The sequence below is a fragment of the Solanum verrucosum genome, unplaced genomic scaffold, assembly GCF_900185275.1.
Source record: "Solanum verrucosum unplaced genomic scaffold, falcon-dt-bn FXZP01000103.1, whole genome shotgun sequence".
Taxonomy (NCBI): Eukaryota; Viridiplantae; Streptophyta; class Magnoliopsida; order Solanales; family Solanaceae; genus Solanum; species Solanum verrucosum.
The window spans coordinates 3235894-3253687 of NW_026020048.1; the positions used below are offsets into that span (position 1 = coordinate 3235894).

The 17794-nt window shown below is 26.8% G+C and overlaps 1 protein-coding gene across 1 annotated transcript; it reads right to left on the reverse strand.

Annotated features, from left to right (window-relative positions):
* Positions 1 to 10583: 10583 nt before the first annotated feature.
* Positions 10584 to 14387, reverse strand: LOC125822185 (lactoylglutathione lyase GLX1). Its single transcript, XM_049501568.1, has 8 exons — positions 14221 to 14387; positions 14008 to 14132; positions 13450 to 13514; positions 13160 to 13372; positions 11677 to 11724; positions 11457 to 11564; positions 10930 to 11082; positions 10584 to 10821 (listed from the first exon to the last, which is right to left on the reverse strand). Exons 1-8 carry the CDS (start codon positions 14337 to 14339, stop codon positions 10774 to 10776), a joined length of 879 nt encoding a protein of 292 aa, XP_049357525.1. The 5' UTR covers positions 14340 to 14387; the 3' UTR covers positions 10584 to 10773.
* Positions 14388 to 17794: the final 3407 nt, after the last annotated feature.

Here is a 17794-nt window from a genome sequence, read left to right on the forward strand (position 1 = left end):
ATATATTACTATAAGTATTCACCACAAGTCAACATGTGTTCCAATAAGAAGAGGGAATAACCAATATATTTATAAAAAGAAATGACATATAAAATAAAATGGAGAGAGTAATGGTTTTTCAAAATGGAAGAGGACAAAACACATATAAAATTAAAAGACATATAAAAAAAAGTTGGTTCAACTCTCAAACATAAAAAGTAACATATGTTATTAAAAACTTTAATAAAAAGTACTATAATTTACAATAAATAATAACTTAAAATATCTACAAGACAACAAAAAAAAGACTAAGAGCCCGTTTGGATTGACTTAAAAAAGGTAACTTTTTAAAGTGCTGGAACTTATTTTTAAAATAAGTAGTTATGTGTTTGGATAAAAGTGTTACAGTTGAAAAAAAAATTGTTAATGTGTTTGGCAAATAAGTGCTGGTAAACACTTTTTTTATCAAAATGTCTGAAATACCCTTTAAGTTGTTAACATGATGAAAAGTTGATTAATTTAAGGTTTTTATACATTAAAAAAAAATTAAAACAAAATTAATTTATATTTTACATCCATAAGTAATAATAATAATAATATAATAATAATACTATAATAAAATAATAATAATAATGATAATAATAAAATAATAATAATAATGATAATAAAATAATAATAATAATAAAATAATAATGATAATAATAAAATAATAATAATAATAATAATAATGATAATAACAATATAATAATAATAATAATATAATAATAATAATGATAATAATAATAATAATAAAATATCACATATTTCTTTACCACCATAAACTATTTACAAGAGGAATAATAATAATAATAATAATAATATAATATTATAATAATAATATAATAAAATAATAATAATAATAAAATAATAATGATAATAATAAAATAATAATAATAATAATAATAATAATGATAATAACAATATAATAATAATAATAATATAATAATAATAATGATAATAATAATAATAATAAAATATCACATATTTCTTTACCACCATAAACTATTTACAAGAGGAATAATAATAATAATAATAATAATATAATATTATAATAATAATATAATAAAATAATAATAATAAAATAATAATGATAATAATAATAATAAAATAATAATAATAATAATGATAATAATAAAATAATAATAATAGTAATAAAATAAAATAAAAAAAAATAATAATAATAAAATATCACATATTTCTTTACCACCATAAACTATTTACAAGAGGAATAATAATAATAATAATAATAATATAATATTATAATAATAATATAATAAAATAATAATAATAAAATAATAATGATAATAATAATAATAAAATAATAATAATAATAATGATAATAATAAAATAATAATAATAGTAATAAAATAAAATAAAAAATAATAATAATAATAAAATAATAATAATAATAATAATAATAATAATAATAATAATAATTCAATATGGGCAATTTGGAAATTGTATAAAAGAATTAAGGGCAAAAAGGTAATATACTTGGTCAACATAAAAAGGTTTTTAAGTTAAAAAAAAGAAGAAGCTCCCCTCCCCTAGCTTTTAGCTTTTGGCTTAAAATAAGTCATTTTTGACTTAAAATAAGTCACTTTGATAATTGTCAAACACTCTAATAAGTCAAAAACTGGCTTTTAAGCCAGTTTGACCAGCTTAAAAGCCCATCCAAACAGGCTCTAATTTTTGTAGTGCTTCTGTCACATAAATTAGGATTGAGATGATTTTAAAATTTTAATTTTGGTTATACATTATAAAATAGCCGAAAAATTGAATGATATATTTTTTTTTAAAAATAACCAAATGAATCGTCCTAACGATAACCCTAATGTTACTTCTACTCTGTTTATTTTTACTTAAATTTAGAAAGATATGCTTCATTTCTACCGTCAATCTTATCGCTACATTTATTTGCTATTTAAAATTGAAATTAAAAAGACAAATGACAAATAAGTTTCTATATTAGCTCACTTATGAGCAAAATATATTATAACAATCTTTACTAATTTTATAACAATACATAAACTATACTCCCTCTGTCCCATATTAGATGGGCACTTCCAACTTTACACGGTGATTAAGAAATCATTAATACATTGGAAGACTTCACCATTTTGCCTTTGTTTATATCAATGCACATTGAAATAAGTTATAAAAAAATACACATACAATATATGAATGGTCATATTAATTGTAGGGTTAAAATGGAAAAGAATTAATTAATTCTATCCTAATTTAATAAGTGCTCAAATAATATGAAAAAATATTTTTAGTAAGATTTTCATCTAATATGGGACGAAGAGAGTAACAATATAACTTTATTAATGTTGGGCCCGGGCAGCGCCCGGGCTTTCTTTACTAGTATATATAATAGGAGAGGTGATAGCGCCTACGTGTCAGCGCACAATTAATCTCTAATTTTAATTTTTAAATTATAAACTAATTAAATAGAATTAATTTAATTTTTTTATTAAAGGGAAAACAGTTACTGTTTTAGAATTGAATCTTAGAATTTTTGTTTTACGTTATATTCTACTATATTATAAAAGGGAGTTTAGGCCCAATTATAATATATAATATTCAAGATTGAAACTTTTCACAATCTTCAATAATATATATTATACTTGTGGGACTTTTAAAATTTCTACTATGCCCAAGTATTATTCAAGATTGGACTTTCTTGAATATTATATATTATATTTATTATATAGTAGAACTTGGGCATAAACTCCCTTTTAAAAATAATATATATATATGTCACAAATGGAAAAGTCCTAATCAAGGAAGCAACATATATCATTTACAAATGACTTAAAAAGCATTAAAAATTACAATAATTATCAATTTAAAATATTTAAAAGCTATATAATAAAATAGGTTGACTCTCAGAATTGTATCAAACTCACATATATTGGAACAGAAAAAATAACACATATCATTTTAAAATTACCAAAAAAGTATTATAAATAATAATAATCAACAACTTAAAATATAGATATTTTAAAAGGGTTAATTTTGTAATTTTATTCATATCACATAAATTAAGACAATGTGACCAGTAATGTACGTAATTTCAAAGTTACATAAAAAATATTATAAATCACAATAATTAATAACTTAATTTTTTTTAAAAAAACATATGAAAATTTGGATGACTCTCCAAATTTCATTTGTGTCACATAAATTGAGACAACAAAAATAACATATATTGGGTCCATTTTAATTTATTTGTCTTATTTTTTTTTGTTTTTTTTTATATTTAAAAATTGCGTAAAAATACTATAAATCATGATAATTGACAACATAAAATATGTTTTGAAAAAAATACAAAAAATTCCACTGATTCTTGAAATGAATCTATCGTAAAAATACTATAAACCATGGTAATTGATAACATAAAATATTTCAAAAATGTTGTATGTGGGTAGTCTTATTATGCCTTAAATAGCGTCAAAGAAAGTACAGGTTTGTGATAAAAAAAACTTATTCCTTTATCCACGCAAACAATCGCTTCAAAAATTCGGTTGTTAGCCCCAAAACATACCATTTATATTATTGGGCCCGTGTTATGCACGGGCAACATTATCTAGTTTTAACATACAAGTTAGATTCTTTAATTTTGAGTTTTATGTTGTTTTTTAAATAAAAAAAAAACAAACGTTATATTTTAACATACAAGTTAGATTCTTTAATTTTGAGTTTTATGAAAATAATTTTATATATATATATATATATATATATATATATATATATATATATTATTATTATTATTATTATTATAATAGTAGAAGAAAAAATGACACGTGTCAGCACTACAATTTTCTTGAATTTTATTATCTTTAGTTCATTTAAATAATAAATTCAATTTAGATAACTTTATTATCTTTTGTTGATTTAAATAATATATTCAATTTTAAAAGAGAAAATAAAAATATAAAACAGATTTTTTTTTTAAAAAAAGCAGTTATATAAAATAGTTTAAAGTTACCGTTTATTAACTTTAAAAGCAATATTTATGCAATGTACAAAATTGTAAATAAATATATTATTATACAAACATAAAATTATAAGAACTTTTATGTTACCATTTCATTCCTGGAATAGTTTAAAACTTTAATTATTTTTTATTATATAAACATCTACTCTTTTAAAAAAAATTCAACATATAAAAAACATAAGTAACCAATTAGAAATTTTGATGTATTTTCTTATAAAATTATTTTTACTAATTCATATTTAAATTTAAATCTGCGGTTTAAAAACTGTTCAATACACAGTCACTCTCCCACTTCTACACAATCTCTAAATCTATCTAATTATCTATTCATTTTTTTAAAAAAATATTTTAAAAATAAAAAATAAAATTTCAACTACAAATAACTGTCTCTAAAACTCCTCACCCACTTGCTTGACTTCCTATTCCCAAAAAATTCAACCGTATCATTCATTAAACTTAACAATATAATTCAGTCAGTGTTTTCTTTAATTTTTCTGGTGAAAAAAAAAATGCATCTCAATAAAGGAGAGTCAAAGCAATAATAATCCTTATCATTCATCCATGGAAATGTAAGTGCATAGTTCCTCTATTTTTCTTTTGTTTTATGTTGCTACATTAACAATAATTGTACTTTATTTGAAAAGCTCTAGATCTTGAAGATGATCAATTGATTTTTTTAAAAAAAAATCAAAGAAAGAGGATCGTTTAATGAAGATGGGATCAAGCAATTTTGGTGTTGAATATATGTAGTTGAAGATGGAAAAATTTATTTATTATATGCAGATGAGTGATGATATATTACAGATTAATATTTTTTTCTTATTGTATCCAAACTTGAATTCATTTTCTTCATTCTAATTTTATTCATTTGATTTTTAATATGAATTGAAAATTTGAATTATAAATTGAAAAATGATCTACATCGTCATGCAATTTATTTATTTATATAAATCCTTACTAACATTTGTTAGAAAAATTGTTCTTTTAAATTTAACAAACAAATAAAAAAGAATTAAAGAAAGAAGGAAAGAAAAGAAGATAAACAGAAAAAAGGGGAGAAAATAAATGCTGATAACAAATTCATAAGTAAGAAAGAAAAATAAACTGATTCATATTTCATAACTTGAATTGTACTTTGTTTAAATTTAGAGAGTTTGATTTTAATTCATGTGTTGTTTTGAATTTTTGATATTTGTTTATAATTGATGAGTTGCAATAAAATTTAATAACATATAGTTGGACTTCTTAGAATAAAGAAATATCAATCATATTCAAATTACAATAAAGAAGAAAATTTGATAATGTATAAGGTACACATTTTCTTAACACATTTCTAATATTTTATTAATATAGAAAAAAAAATTCAAATTTTGTAAATGTATAGGTACTCATTTTCTTTGTTTCTCACTCTCCTATATATAAATAAAATAATAATACTGTTTCATTTTCATACAAATATTTTTAATAATGCGTAAAAGTTATTATTTTTAAAATCATAATTAGTTATTATAATAAGTATACTTTTATTTTTTACAGTAAAAAGTAAAAAGGAAAAGCATAATATTATTAACGGAAAAGGGCCTATAATACCCCTGAACTATTGGAAATGGTACAAAATTACCCTTCGTCTACCTATTGACCTCAAAATACCCTTAACATCTACCTTTAGATCCTATATTAACCTTCTTTTTAACGGACCCCAATTTAAACTTAATTAATAAATTAATTAATGACGTGGTATTCATATATTGGTCATCCTATAATTAATCTAAACTAATTAAAAAATCCACCCATTCCCAAATCAAATTTCAATTAAAAAGTCCCCACACTTCACGATCATGGCTCGTCTTGCACCGGCCACTTGTGTGTGACAGAAAAATGAGAATTTTACAACTCTGGTAGAAGCATCCGGCGAACATATCATCAAACACTTCACTTTCATTTGGCCATTTCAATTCCATAACCCAAATCTGGAGGAAGAAACCGGCAAAAACTGCTCAACTTTTCTGAATTGTTTGGTATATTTTATGTCAAGGTTTATACTGAATTTTTATTGTAGATTAACTTGGTGTTAGTCATTTTCTTTTAGTGAATTTCCATATTATGGAGGAAGAGTGGAGGGCACAATGCGTACCAAAATCTCAGATTATTAGCCATTTTTAATCTATAGCATTTAGTGGTTAAATTGCTTGCAGATTTTGAGTGATTATCGGAGCAGATTGTTAATCAATATTATTTAATTTGCAGCAAAAGTAATATGAATCGCATAATGGCAACTCTGATTGATTCATTCTTCGCAGATTTGGAGGAATTAGATGAATTATCCTATAATACACATGATGTTCACGGAAAATCGTTATTACGATGATTTTTATTTTTGGCTTTTAATTACGATGATATTGATGATCTAGATAATGTTTCGAAGCTGCAAAAATCACGTAGCTACATTGATATAATGCAGAAAGTTGAAGATGCTATAATTTTCGTGAGGACTCAAACGGGAAAGGACAGATGGGTTAAATAAATTTGGGGCGGGTCGATTTGATTTGGGAATGGGTGGATTTTTAAATTAGTTTAGATTAATTATAGGATGACCAATTGATGAATGCCACGTCATTAATTAATTTATTAATTAGGTTTAAATTGGGGTCCGTTAAAAAGAAGGTTAATATAGGACCTAAAGGTAGATGTTAAGGGTATTTTGAGGCTAATAGGTAGACGGAGGGTAATTTTGTACCATTTCCAATAGTTCAATGGTATTTTGGGCCCTTTTCCGTATTATTAATTATTAATTATTAAAAGGGAAAGAACGGAAAACTGTAAATAATGGAAACTTTTGCCATTCATCCAAATAGTATACATAATTAGATTAATTAATAATCAGTTATAATTTAATATTCACAGTTTTTTATTTATAAAAAATCAATATTAATAATTGTTTTTATTGATTTCAAATGAAATTTAAGATATGTGGGTTGTGCAACGAGATTTTATTATAAATGTGTTAAATTTTATTTGTCCATCTTGCAAATTTCCTCAACTAGATATTTAAGTTATATACATTTTTAATACGTACGGACTCTATTTTGTGGGTAATTATCATTTTTTATATAAAATATTTAAACTAACTTTTCACAGCTAATTATCATTCTTTATAAATTGTTAAATAATAATAATAATAATAATAATAACAATAATAATAATAATAATAATCTATATTATAGAAAATGTGATAGCGCCTATGTGTCTGCATCACAAAAATAATTTTTACGAAAAATTGAAATCTTCTCTCTCACTTTATATATATATATATATAAATGAAATCTTCTCTCTCTACACCACAATTTTTAAATTTAACTAATTTTAAATTTTAAATAATCAATAATTAATTATATAAATATAGACACATGTCAATAATTACGATTAGACACATATATTAGACCCAATTAACTCTACGGTAGTTACACAAAATTTTAAATAAACAATAATAAATTATTATTAAATAATGTTAATTAATCAATATTTAATTAAATGAACACTGCCCATCCGCCATTTTAAATAAAAAAAAAACAATACCAAAACCGTCCATGAAATAATAAAATACTGTTAAATGAAGGAAAATAATAAAAATAAATAAATTTAAAAACATTATCCATAAGCCATTTTAAATAAATAAATAGCAAAAATTATCCACTAATTAACAAGAAACGGTTAAATGAATAATAGTATTGATTTATTTTATCTTTTATTATTTAAATAGTATTGCTTTATATTTTTATAAAAAGTAGAAAAGACTAAATAAAATTAAAAAAACATTGTCCATCCGCCATTTTAAATTTAAAAAAAACAATACCAAAACCGTCCATGAATTAACAAAACACTGTTAAATGAAGAAAAATAATAAATAAATTTAAAAACATTATCCGTAAGCCATTTTAAATAATAAATAGCAAAATTATCTACTAATTAACAAGAAACGGTTAAATGAAGATATACTTCAATATTTTAAAAAAAAATGATTTTAAATGATTTTTTTTTCAAATTATATAAACAACACACGTAATATTAATTTAAAATAGTTACTTTTTGAATTTGAATATGAATTTAAAGTGGTTACCTAAAACTGATCCATCCATTATTTATATTCTCTCTCTATATATATTTATATATACATAACTAAATTCAATTAAACAATTAATGAATCTATTCTTCTTCAAATGTGGACAATTATTTGTTGAATTATTTTCATTCTTCTTATCTTCATCTTCTTTTTGGGTGAATTGATAGATTATTTTATGGCTAGCCAAAGAAAAATTAAATATATTTACAAAGAAAAAAGTGAAAGTCAAGAAGAAGAAGAACAATATTTATCAAAGTGAAATCCTCAATATGCATCTTAGGAAGCATTATTGGTTGACATTCTACTGATAGACAATGAGTTCGTCTTGAGAACATCACCATTCTCAGGGAAGGTGTCCTTTTTTCTTTTGGAATTTACATCAATGGAGGTGTAGTTTTGCTCCACAATTAGGAGATAAAAAATATTGTGTACATTATTATTTATTTGTTTATAGATATTTTACCACTTCAAAATTACAGTAATCTAATTTAATTTTAAAATTTACGTAAAAATAAAATCAGTTTCAAAGAGATTTATTATGCATAATTATTTACTTTAATTATTATGAATTTTACAAGTCTCTTTAAATTGAAAAAGAAAAACTTTATAACTTTCCATTACCCATCCACTGTTGCACAATCCTATAAACAATGAAAAAACTGTGTTAATAACATTTTATTTTATCCATAGTCATCTTTAACCAAATATATATTTTTCATTTTTTACAAAGTGGTATTTGTTGGGTTTATGAAGAGTATGAGTTGAAATATATTTCGTTATTATTATTTAAAATTTTAAAATTAATCTCTCAAATAATCAATTAAAATTAACTTTATACAACCATTTTAAAAATATAAAAATTAAAATTTGAAATTTATTTAAATATAAAAATTTAAATTTTTTTAAAAATTGACTGATCTGTTTATAGATTTAAAATTTCAAGTATTAACATGTTTTTTTTTTTCAAAAATTAAATTTTTAATCATAATTAGAATTTAAATAGCGAGTTTTAAACTTCCCATTACATTCCCACTTATACACAAATTCTAAAAATTGATTAATTAAAAATTAATAAATGTATCAAAATTACATTAAATTTTTTTTTGCAAACTCCACTAAATATGGTTACTACAAAATAGTAAATCACGTTTTTCTTACTCCTTTTTAATAGCAATTATAAGGTCAATTTTTGTCGTGATTAAATTAGTTAATTTTTCTCTAATTGTTACAACTTACAATCCTATTAGTAATGAAATACCTTTTATTATCAGTTGAAATTTTAAACTATTTCTAGGGATATAAATCACAACCAATATATAAAAATTATTTTTGAAAAATCCATTAATTTAATCAATTTATAAACAGTTGCATTGCAACATATTTTTTTGATTTTTTTACATTCTAAATTAAATATGTAATATGTAATTTTATTTAATGATTAATTACAATTTAAAAAACAAAACATAAATTTAAATATTTATTGTAATTGTAATTAACATGAAAGTGAAAGCAGTTTAACAATATATATAATAGGTAGTATATTAAATTCAAAACTAAAAATTTAAAAGTGATTTTTTGTTAAAGAATTGCTTAAAATTAACATGATATAAACATTTTTTTTAAAATTAAAATTTATATAAAGATAAAGATCAATAATTAAATATTTGAATGATCTATTTTAAAATTTTAATTTTTTTTTTAAAAAAAATTCTTTATTTAAATAAAACAGGAATATATTTTAAATCGTGCATAAGTTATATCACATTTTATTTTAAAATTGTTATTTAATCCGCGCAATGCGCGAACACGAATACTAGTAGGATTGAAAGCTTGATGTTATCTATTTAGGCCCCGCATTTAACGAAGGTTTTAATCTTATTTATTTGGATCTCAGTCATTAAGTTTGTTTGTTTTGTAGGTTCGAATTGATATCATTCGGGTCTTAACTATCAAATACATTGATTTTTTTTTTATTTTGCAATCACTTAATGAGTCTAAATATTAAAATCTATAACAAGTCTTTAATATCATTTAGGTGTCTATTAAAGAATATATATTTTTTACAAAGATGACGGTTTACTCCAAACCATTATCTTTAGCCAGAATTACCACTTTTGTCAATCACGACCCTTACTATTAGCCACAACTACCACTTTCATCACTTACCGTGCATTCTCAGCTACAATCATCATCATTAGTCACCACTTTGTATTGCTAACCTTCAGTCACCATCACCACTAGCTATTATTGAATTTTTATACATTCTATTGAAAAAACAACCGTCTTTAATTATTAAATATTCAAATGTGTATTTAGATGCACACATCTAATCTTAATGCATATCGCATGAAGTTACCTGCTTCGTGTGAGCAGGAGTGATTGTAAGATATAATGTCCGCACTTGCTGATGGGATAATTTCATATATACATAGAAACTCAAGGTGAACAGAAACCAGCAAGACATACTCAACAACTCAGAGATGTCATATTCAAACTCGAAAATGTCTAGAAAAGAGTAGTTGATTACGGTGCTACACATACGCATTAGTCTGGCATGTGAAGATAAACACACCACAGCAGACTATTTATTCATAGTGAAGTAAAATAAGACCAAACATCTCTTCTTGACCAGTTACTTCGATTCTAGCTCCTTCAGAAAATCCTTATTGTCAACCAGCACCTACGCATAAACACAACAAAAGGTAAGGACACAGAAAGTGGGCTCAGATCCCATTAAGTACATGTCTTGCAGAAGGGCAGAAAAACAAAGTGATAGCCAGACACTTACTGTTTTCCAGCCATCTGGATCCAGAAAAGAAGTTATCTTGGTGTTGAGTCCAGGAATTGATCCTGGCTGTCTAGTTATCTTTCCTCCGAGCTCTTGGGTAACAAGATTGACAACCTCAGCGCTTTTGTAGACATCATCAGTGCCTATTGCAATCTGGAACAAAATCACATGAAAGTTCAGCCTAAAAGATGTTTGAAATGAAGTTACATGGTTAAACATTGATCATGGTGATACCAATGACAGTTCCAAGTGAATTTCAATCAAGAAAGAGAATAAAATGCTTTTATATTCTTATATTTGGCCAGAAAACATGGATTCTCTCACACACAACCAAAAAAAAAAATAAGAAGAAGAGGAAAGAGAGAGCCAAGAGAATTGAATGATCATTCCTTTAGTGAGAACACGGAAAAGGATCCGAGACTTGGTTGGAAGGAATTCCCCAAGCAGTATACCCACTCTTTCACACTACTCAAAAAGGGGATAAAAGAATTGAAATGAGGAGAAAATATGCATGCTAGTAAATCAACCTGTGCGTAAGCATTTCCCTTTGTGTATTCAGTCACACCATAGTTGTATGTCAACTCAAGAACAGTCGTCTCATTCTCTGGAGCATATCCCATCATAGCAATGGTATACTGCACAAGCATAAAAGATAAGCATCAGTAATTGTATATGTAATCTGGGCTCCAAGGCTAGCAAAAGAAAAATCAAACTTAGCTTATAGTTTCAAAAAACAATCAAGCATACCTTATGCTCTGGTCTATCAACTTTCTTCACCACTTGCATCCCAAGTGCCTGCATTCAAAGACAAACTCTGTCAAACCACAAATTGCACACTGTGCCTGTAGATTAAAAAAATACAACACAGATAATTACAATATGGCCCAAGCTGACGTGTATTCATGTCTAAAGCCATCATATGCGTACAACACCATTACAAAGAGCAACAACTATGAATGCATTGCAATTATCTTCTTTCGGAATTCCTATCACAGTGGGTATACCTTGGACAAATTTGAAGGGCCACATTGATTAAGGCTTAAGAAAAGTAAGGGTTTAGCCCCATGAACATGTTTAACCCAATGCTATCACTATTTAGGTTTGAAATATAAGAAATTATTGCTCATTGTTTCAGATGAAGATGTTACTCATAGGGTTAACAGATGATTCTTACTCAAAAGGGTTAACCAGATGATTGAAATGAAAAGTGCTACCGGGGTGTTATGTGATAGAAGGATACCTACCAGAGTAAAAGGTAAGTTCTATAGAATTGCTACCGGGGTGTTATGTGATAGAAGGATACCTACCAGAGTAAAAGGTAAGTTCTATAGAATTGCTATAAGACCAGCTATGTTATATGGTAGAGAACGCGGGTTGTTAAAGTCCAATATATCCACAAGATGAGTGTTGCGGAGATGTGGATGCTAAGCTGGATGTGCGTTCAAACCAGATTAGAAATGACTGCATTTGCCAGAAGCTGCAAGTAGTACACATTGAGGATAAATTGCTAGAAGGTTTCTTGAGATGGTTTGGACATGTTCTGAGTCAACCTATAGATGCACCAGTACGTAGGCGTGAAACTATGGAAAGTGAAGTGTTAGAAGGAGATAGGTTAGACATAAAATTACATGGGAAAAAGTTGTCTCAAAAGACCTGCAAATGTTTCGTAACAATACAGACTTGGCTAAAAATAGGGCACAATGGAAGAGAAAAATTCATATGGGTGATAGCTACAACTTGTTTGGGACTTAGCTTAGTTGTTGTTGCTGCATTGCATGTGGTGTATTGCATAAACTAGATTTGAGACAAATGCATGTGTCCATAAAAATGACAAGCATCTTCTTTTCATTTCATGCTGGAAATTTCTGTCTGAAGTTTGCATTTGGCAAATCAAGGATATAACACAAAAGACCTAAAATGTTGTCTCAAAAGACCTGCAAATGTTTCATAACAATACAGACTTGGCTAAAAATAGGGCACAATGGAAGAGAAAAATTCATATGGGTGATAGCTACAACTTGTTTGGGACTTAGCTTAGTTGTTGCTGCTGCATTGCATGTGGTGTATTGCATAAACTAGATTTGAGACAAATGCATGTGTCCATAAAAATGACAAGCATCTTCTTTTCATTTCATGCTGGAAATTTCTGTATGAAGTTTGCATTTGGCAAATCAAGGATATAACACAAAAGGATATCTGAAAAAGAGCAAATATAAATAAGAGAAGTCACCTTTTCGTAGAATTTGATAGAGCGTTCAAGATCCCCCACACGAAGCATCACTTGGCAAAATGGTTCAGGAGTAGACTCTCTCTGGAGGATTTCAAATAGGTAGCCATCAGGATCTTTGACAAAAGCAATAACAGTAGATCCACCCTTGACAGGACCAGGCTCCCTTGTGACAGTTCCACCCTTAGCCTTTATCTCCTCAACCAGTTTGTAAACCTTAAGAAAAGGAGGAACAAAGCACAATTAGAAGAAATAAATGGTGCACATAATTTTGCTTACCAAAATTTACTTACATCTGGTGTGGCAATAGCAAAATGCCCAAAGCCGGTTCCAATGTCATACTTATCAACTCCATAATCTGTACAATGGTATCTATGTAAGATTTGAAATTTACGCTTCAAGGTACAGTATATAATTCAATTATTGGTGTTGGATAATAGGTAAATTATTTATTAAAATTTATGCTCTTAACCAAATAATGTACCTTTGGTTCAGTAAAATCAAGTCACTACCTGGCATCCCCTCGTCCAAGAAGCTCTCTACCGGACCATATACCGAGTATCCTAACAATGTTATGCATGCTTTATTCTCCAACTCTCCCCCCACCCCCCAAAGAAAACCCAGAGAACAAAGCAAGAACAACAAATCCCTGTAATTTTAAGGCAAGGGAGTTCTAAGATGAGTGGCTAAATCTCAACGGTCGCACTTCTTTAGAGGCTTATCACACGGCATGAACTCCATAGAGAGATGACCAAAATCTTTTTCTTTCATGAAATTGATAAGGGGGCTATCTAGAATTAAGAATCCAAATTTAAGCTGTAACAGACATAAAAAAACAGCTTTAAACTTACTATATGTCAACTCCACCACAAAGTGAGACTCTTCTGGGCCAAAACCAAGAAAAGCATTGGAATACTTCTCCTCTGGAATATCTCTCTGCCTCAACACTTTCATCCCAAAACATTCTGTGTAAAACCTAACAACAATAAGAAGATACTATTACTATCTAACCAAGAAAACAAGATCAACACTTGTAAACAATCTCATCACATCTAACCACCTACTTGATGGTACGCTCAAGGTCACCGACACGATACACAGCATGCAGCATTCTGCGCTTATCTTTCTTTGGCCACTCCAACAACTCAGTACTTGGTACAGCTGGTGCACTAGCTTCCGCCATGTTCTACTTCAATTAAAAATTGTAGATTCTAAGAAAGAAATGAAGCTCAAAACAAAAAAACACAAATCATACAGAAGTCACTATTTTTTATCACAAGATCCCTACAAATCTCCGAAGAACGAAGCATTTACTAGAAATTCTTACAATTACTTTAACCTTTAAATAGTTCCGGTAGAGATTCACATTTGCGATCAAGAATTGAAGAACATAGTAAAACCCTAAATTGAAGAAAAAAATGGAGAGAGAGAGAGAGAGGGGAAAGTGTTACCAGATTGAGAGATAGTGATCAGTACTGGTAAAGTGAAGAATCGATTTGAACAACCTAGAAACAAGAAGATGGTGCTAATTTATACTGAATGAATTGTGCTGTGATCTTACGCGGTCGGTACTACAGAGAGAGAACACGTGGTCGAATATTAGAGGGTGTTATAAGAGAGAGGTGAGTTGAAAGACGAAAAATCCCACGAAGGCTTGACATGTCAATATTTCATTGGATAAAACAAACTAATAAACATTTATTTTTAAGTTACGAGTGAGTATTTAACACCTACTGCTTCTGACGTGGCAGCACAATTGTCGTGACTTAAATTTTTGTTAGAATTTGGAACTCCAAACCCAATAATATGATGCAAAACTCTTATTTTTAAAAAAAATTTGCTTCCTACTGTTTGAATATCACATTATGAAAATAATTATTACTATATATTTTTATTTTTTTTATCAAATTATTCTTATTAAATAATGTTTAGTAGTAGATTTTGAAAAATAAGTATTTTACACTGAGTATAAAACATAAAAAAAAATTGTTTTTTATTAATATATCAAAAGTGACAAGTAAAAATGAAAATGTGTTTTAAGAATAAGTGACAAGTAAAAGAAAACGAAGGAAATAATTCAAAATACTTAGTTACTCATTTAATTGCCATTCTTATTAAAATTAAGTTATTCGAAATGATTAATTGCTATTTTTAAAAATGGAGACAATTTTTTAATCTTTTCGATATTAGTTAAGACAATATAACTACCCACCATATTATGCATAATGCATAGCATAAAATTTGAATGTGAGACCCATTTTCTTTGAAATTGACATGTCAACCAGTGTCAAAGACAGCTTCATCATGGATTCAGCTCCCCTTCATTTTGTCAAATGCACATCTAAATTAGAGACATGTGTTATATTTAAAATTTAAAGGTCAAGATTATATTATATTAATAAATATCATAATCATAGTTAAGTCAATTAATTTTAGAAAACTACTCTCCAAATTTGATAAGAATTACAATATATTCTAAACAAAATTTGATATTTATTAATATCATTAATTTCATGTTGTATTTTTGTATTTAATTATTAAATTGTATGATATTTAAGGTGAAAAATAGAGAGGTTACAAAAATCACAAAACATAAAGCACGTGAAAATAATTGGAATCAACTTTAGAATGGTGGGTCATCATCTTCAACTTCATGTCTGATCAATAAAAGCTGTCATTGCATAAATTATAACCTTTTACACCACACATTGTGTCTGGATTTTTTATGCATAGGCCATAGCTTTCATTCCTTTGTAGTCTGTAGAATATATTAAAACGGGCAAACAACACAAATTTTATTTGTTTAGAGTCTAGTTATATGTCTCTTTTGAGTTTTCGAAATTATTATTTGTGTCAAATTTTGGTCCCCATATACATATATTTGACACGTCCAGATAAATGAATTAAGTGCAATTTACTCTAAATACAATACATCCAAGTAGATTTGTATGTATCTAGTAACTCTCTCGCTCTCCTCTCTCCCTATTCATCTAAGTTTCATAATGTGTCTAGTATCCCATATATATGTAATTAGTGTTTTCGCATGTATTTATAATACAATGACTCTCTCGCTTGCCTCTCTCCCTATATAAAATGTATCTGGTAGTAAAAATACATGTAGTCAAGTGTATCTGACTTGAAATCTAATACGTATGAAATTATTAGTTAGTGAAATAATACGTAATTATTTCGAGAATTAGTTATATGGTAGGAATAGTTGTATAATTAGGCTGTTTTTCTATTAAAATGATAGTATAAACTTTGGATTTGTAAGTGGATTTTATGTATAAGAATTTCAAAAATTATTTACAACCCAAATTATACATCTTTTCTTGCATTACTTGAAAGTGAGGCCTAAGTGATTAATTTAACAACTTTTAACATATTTGGATCTCCGAAAAAAAAAATACTTATAACTAGTATGGCATGGCAATGGGGGCGAGGTGGGTTTAAGGCTAAGGGTGGGTTTAAGGTTGTGCGAGATGGAAGGAATGTGGGGCGGATCGAAGTGGTTTTTCTAAAACTATTGCGGGCTGGGTGGATTGCGGGTTTATGTAATTTTATGCGGGTTCGAACTAATTTTAACTTTTTTACATATTATAAGAGTGATAGAACATTATTTATTAAGTGATTTATTTAAAGCTACTAAAATATTCAAGATAGTAAATGAAAATGGTTCGATAAAAAAAACACAATTTCTTACGTGTTTCCCAATTGACCTCTGAAAAATATTTTTTTAAGTAATTATCTATTAAATTAATACAACTTAATGAAAAAATGAATTTGTTTTTATAAATTTAATTTTTAGTATCAAACTTAACTAGAAAAAGAAAATAATTAAAACAATTATGCGGGACGGATCTATGCGGAGTGGGTGAGGCGAGTTGAAAATGAAAAAAAGTTGCTATGTAGGGTGGAGCCAGAGATTTTAAAAATTTTGTGGGTTAAGCTCAATCCGCTCGACGCCGCCCTATTGTCATCCCTAATTATAACCTCCAGTATATATATATATATATATAAACCCTTAATCAAAATATGTGATGTGAAAAAAATTTGATCAATCTCTTAGATGTTTATTTTAAGGCTTATGAGAAACTAGATGGTTCTTGCCCGTGCTAAGCACGGGCCCAACGTTTTATAATTTTACTTGTGGGTTTGATCTACCTATGAAATATATTCGGGATCCAACATAGCAAAAAATATTGTTAAATAATCGTAATTTCAAAAAACAAAATGTCCATCATTTAGTAACGGATCACATTTCTTAGCTTGCATGATAAAATAATCCACATCGAATAAAATACAAGCGAGATCCACAATCATTTTCTTTCAAGTTTCAACAATTGGTTCAATATTAAGTTGGTCAAACATTTACAATTTAGCATCCATATTCAAAGCTTATCAATATACCTAATAGGAAGGCAATCGATTATTATAACATAGATATTGAATGGACTGTAGAAAATCTACTTGTAAAGAACACTTTGACGCTATTCTTTAAGGATTAACAATTTATTTTATGCTACATAATCAAGACTACTTCAAAAGCAAGTTTTATTACCATCTCAATTAAATATTAAGAAATATTGGAGCAAATAATGAAGAGGAAGTGATTGTACTCTAGATGTGTGATTAACT

What these genes read in the sequence shown, in the direction of transcription:
- LOC125822185 (XM_049501568.1), bottom strand. Translation starts at nt 14,339, where the DNA reads ATGGCGGAAGCTAGTGCACCAGCTGTACCAAGTACTGAGTTGTTGGAG. An exon ending in CTATCAAATTCTACGAAAAG is followed by an intron (nt 11,725 to 13,159) that starts GTGACTTCTCTT and finishes CTTTGAATGCAG; the next exon opens with GCACTTGGGATGCAAGTGGT. An exon ending in TTGATAGACCAGAGCATAAG is followed by an intron (nt 11,565 to 11,676) that starts GTATGCTTGATT and finishes ATGCTTGTGCAG; the next exon opens with TATACCATTGCTATGATGGG.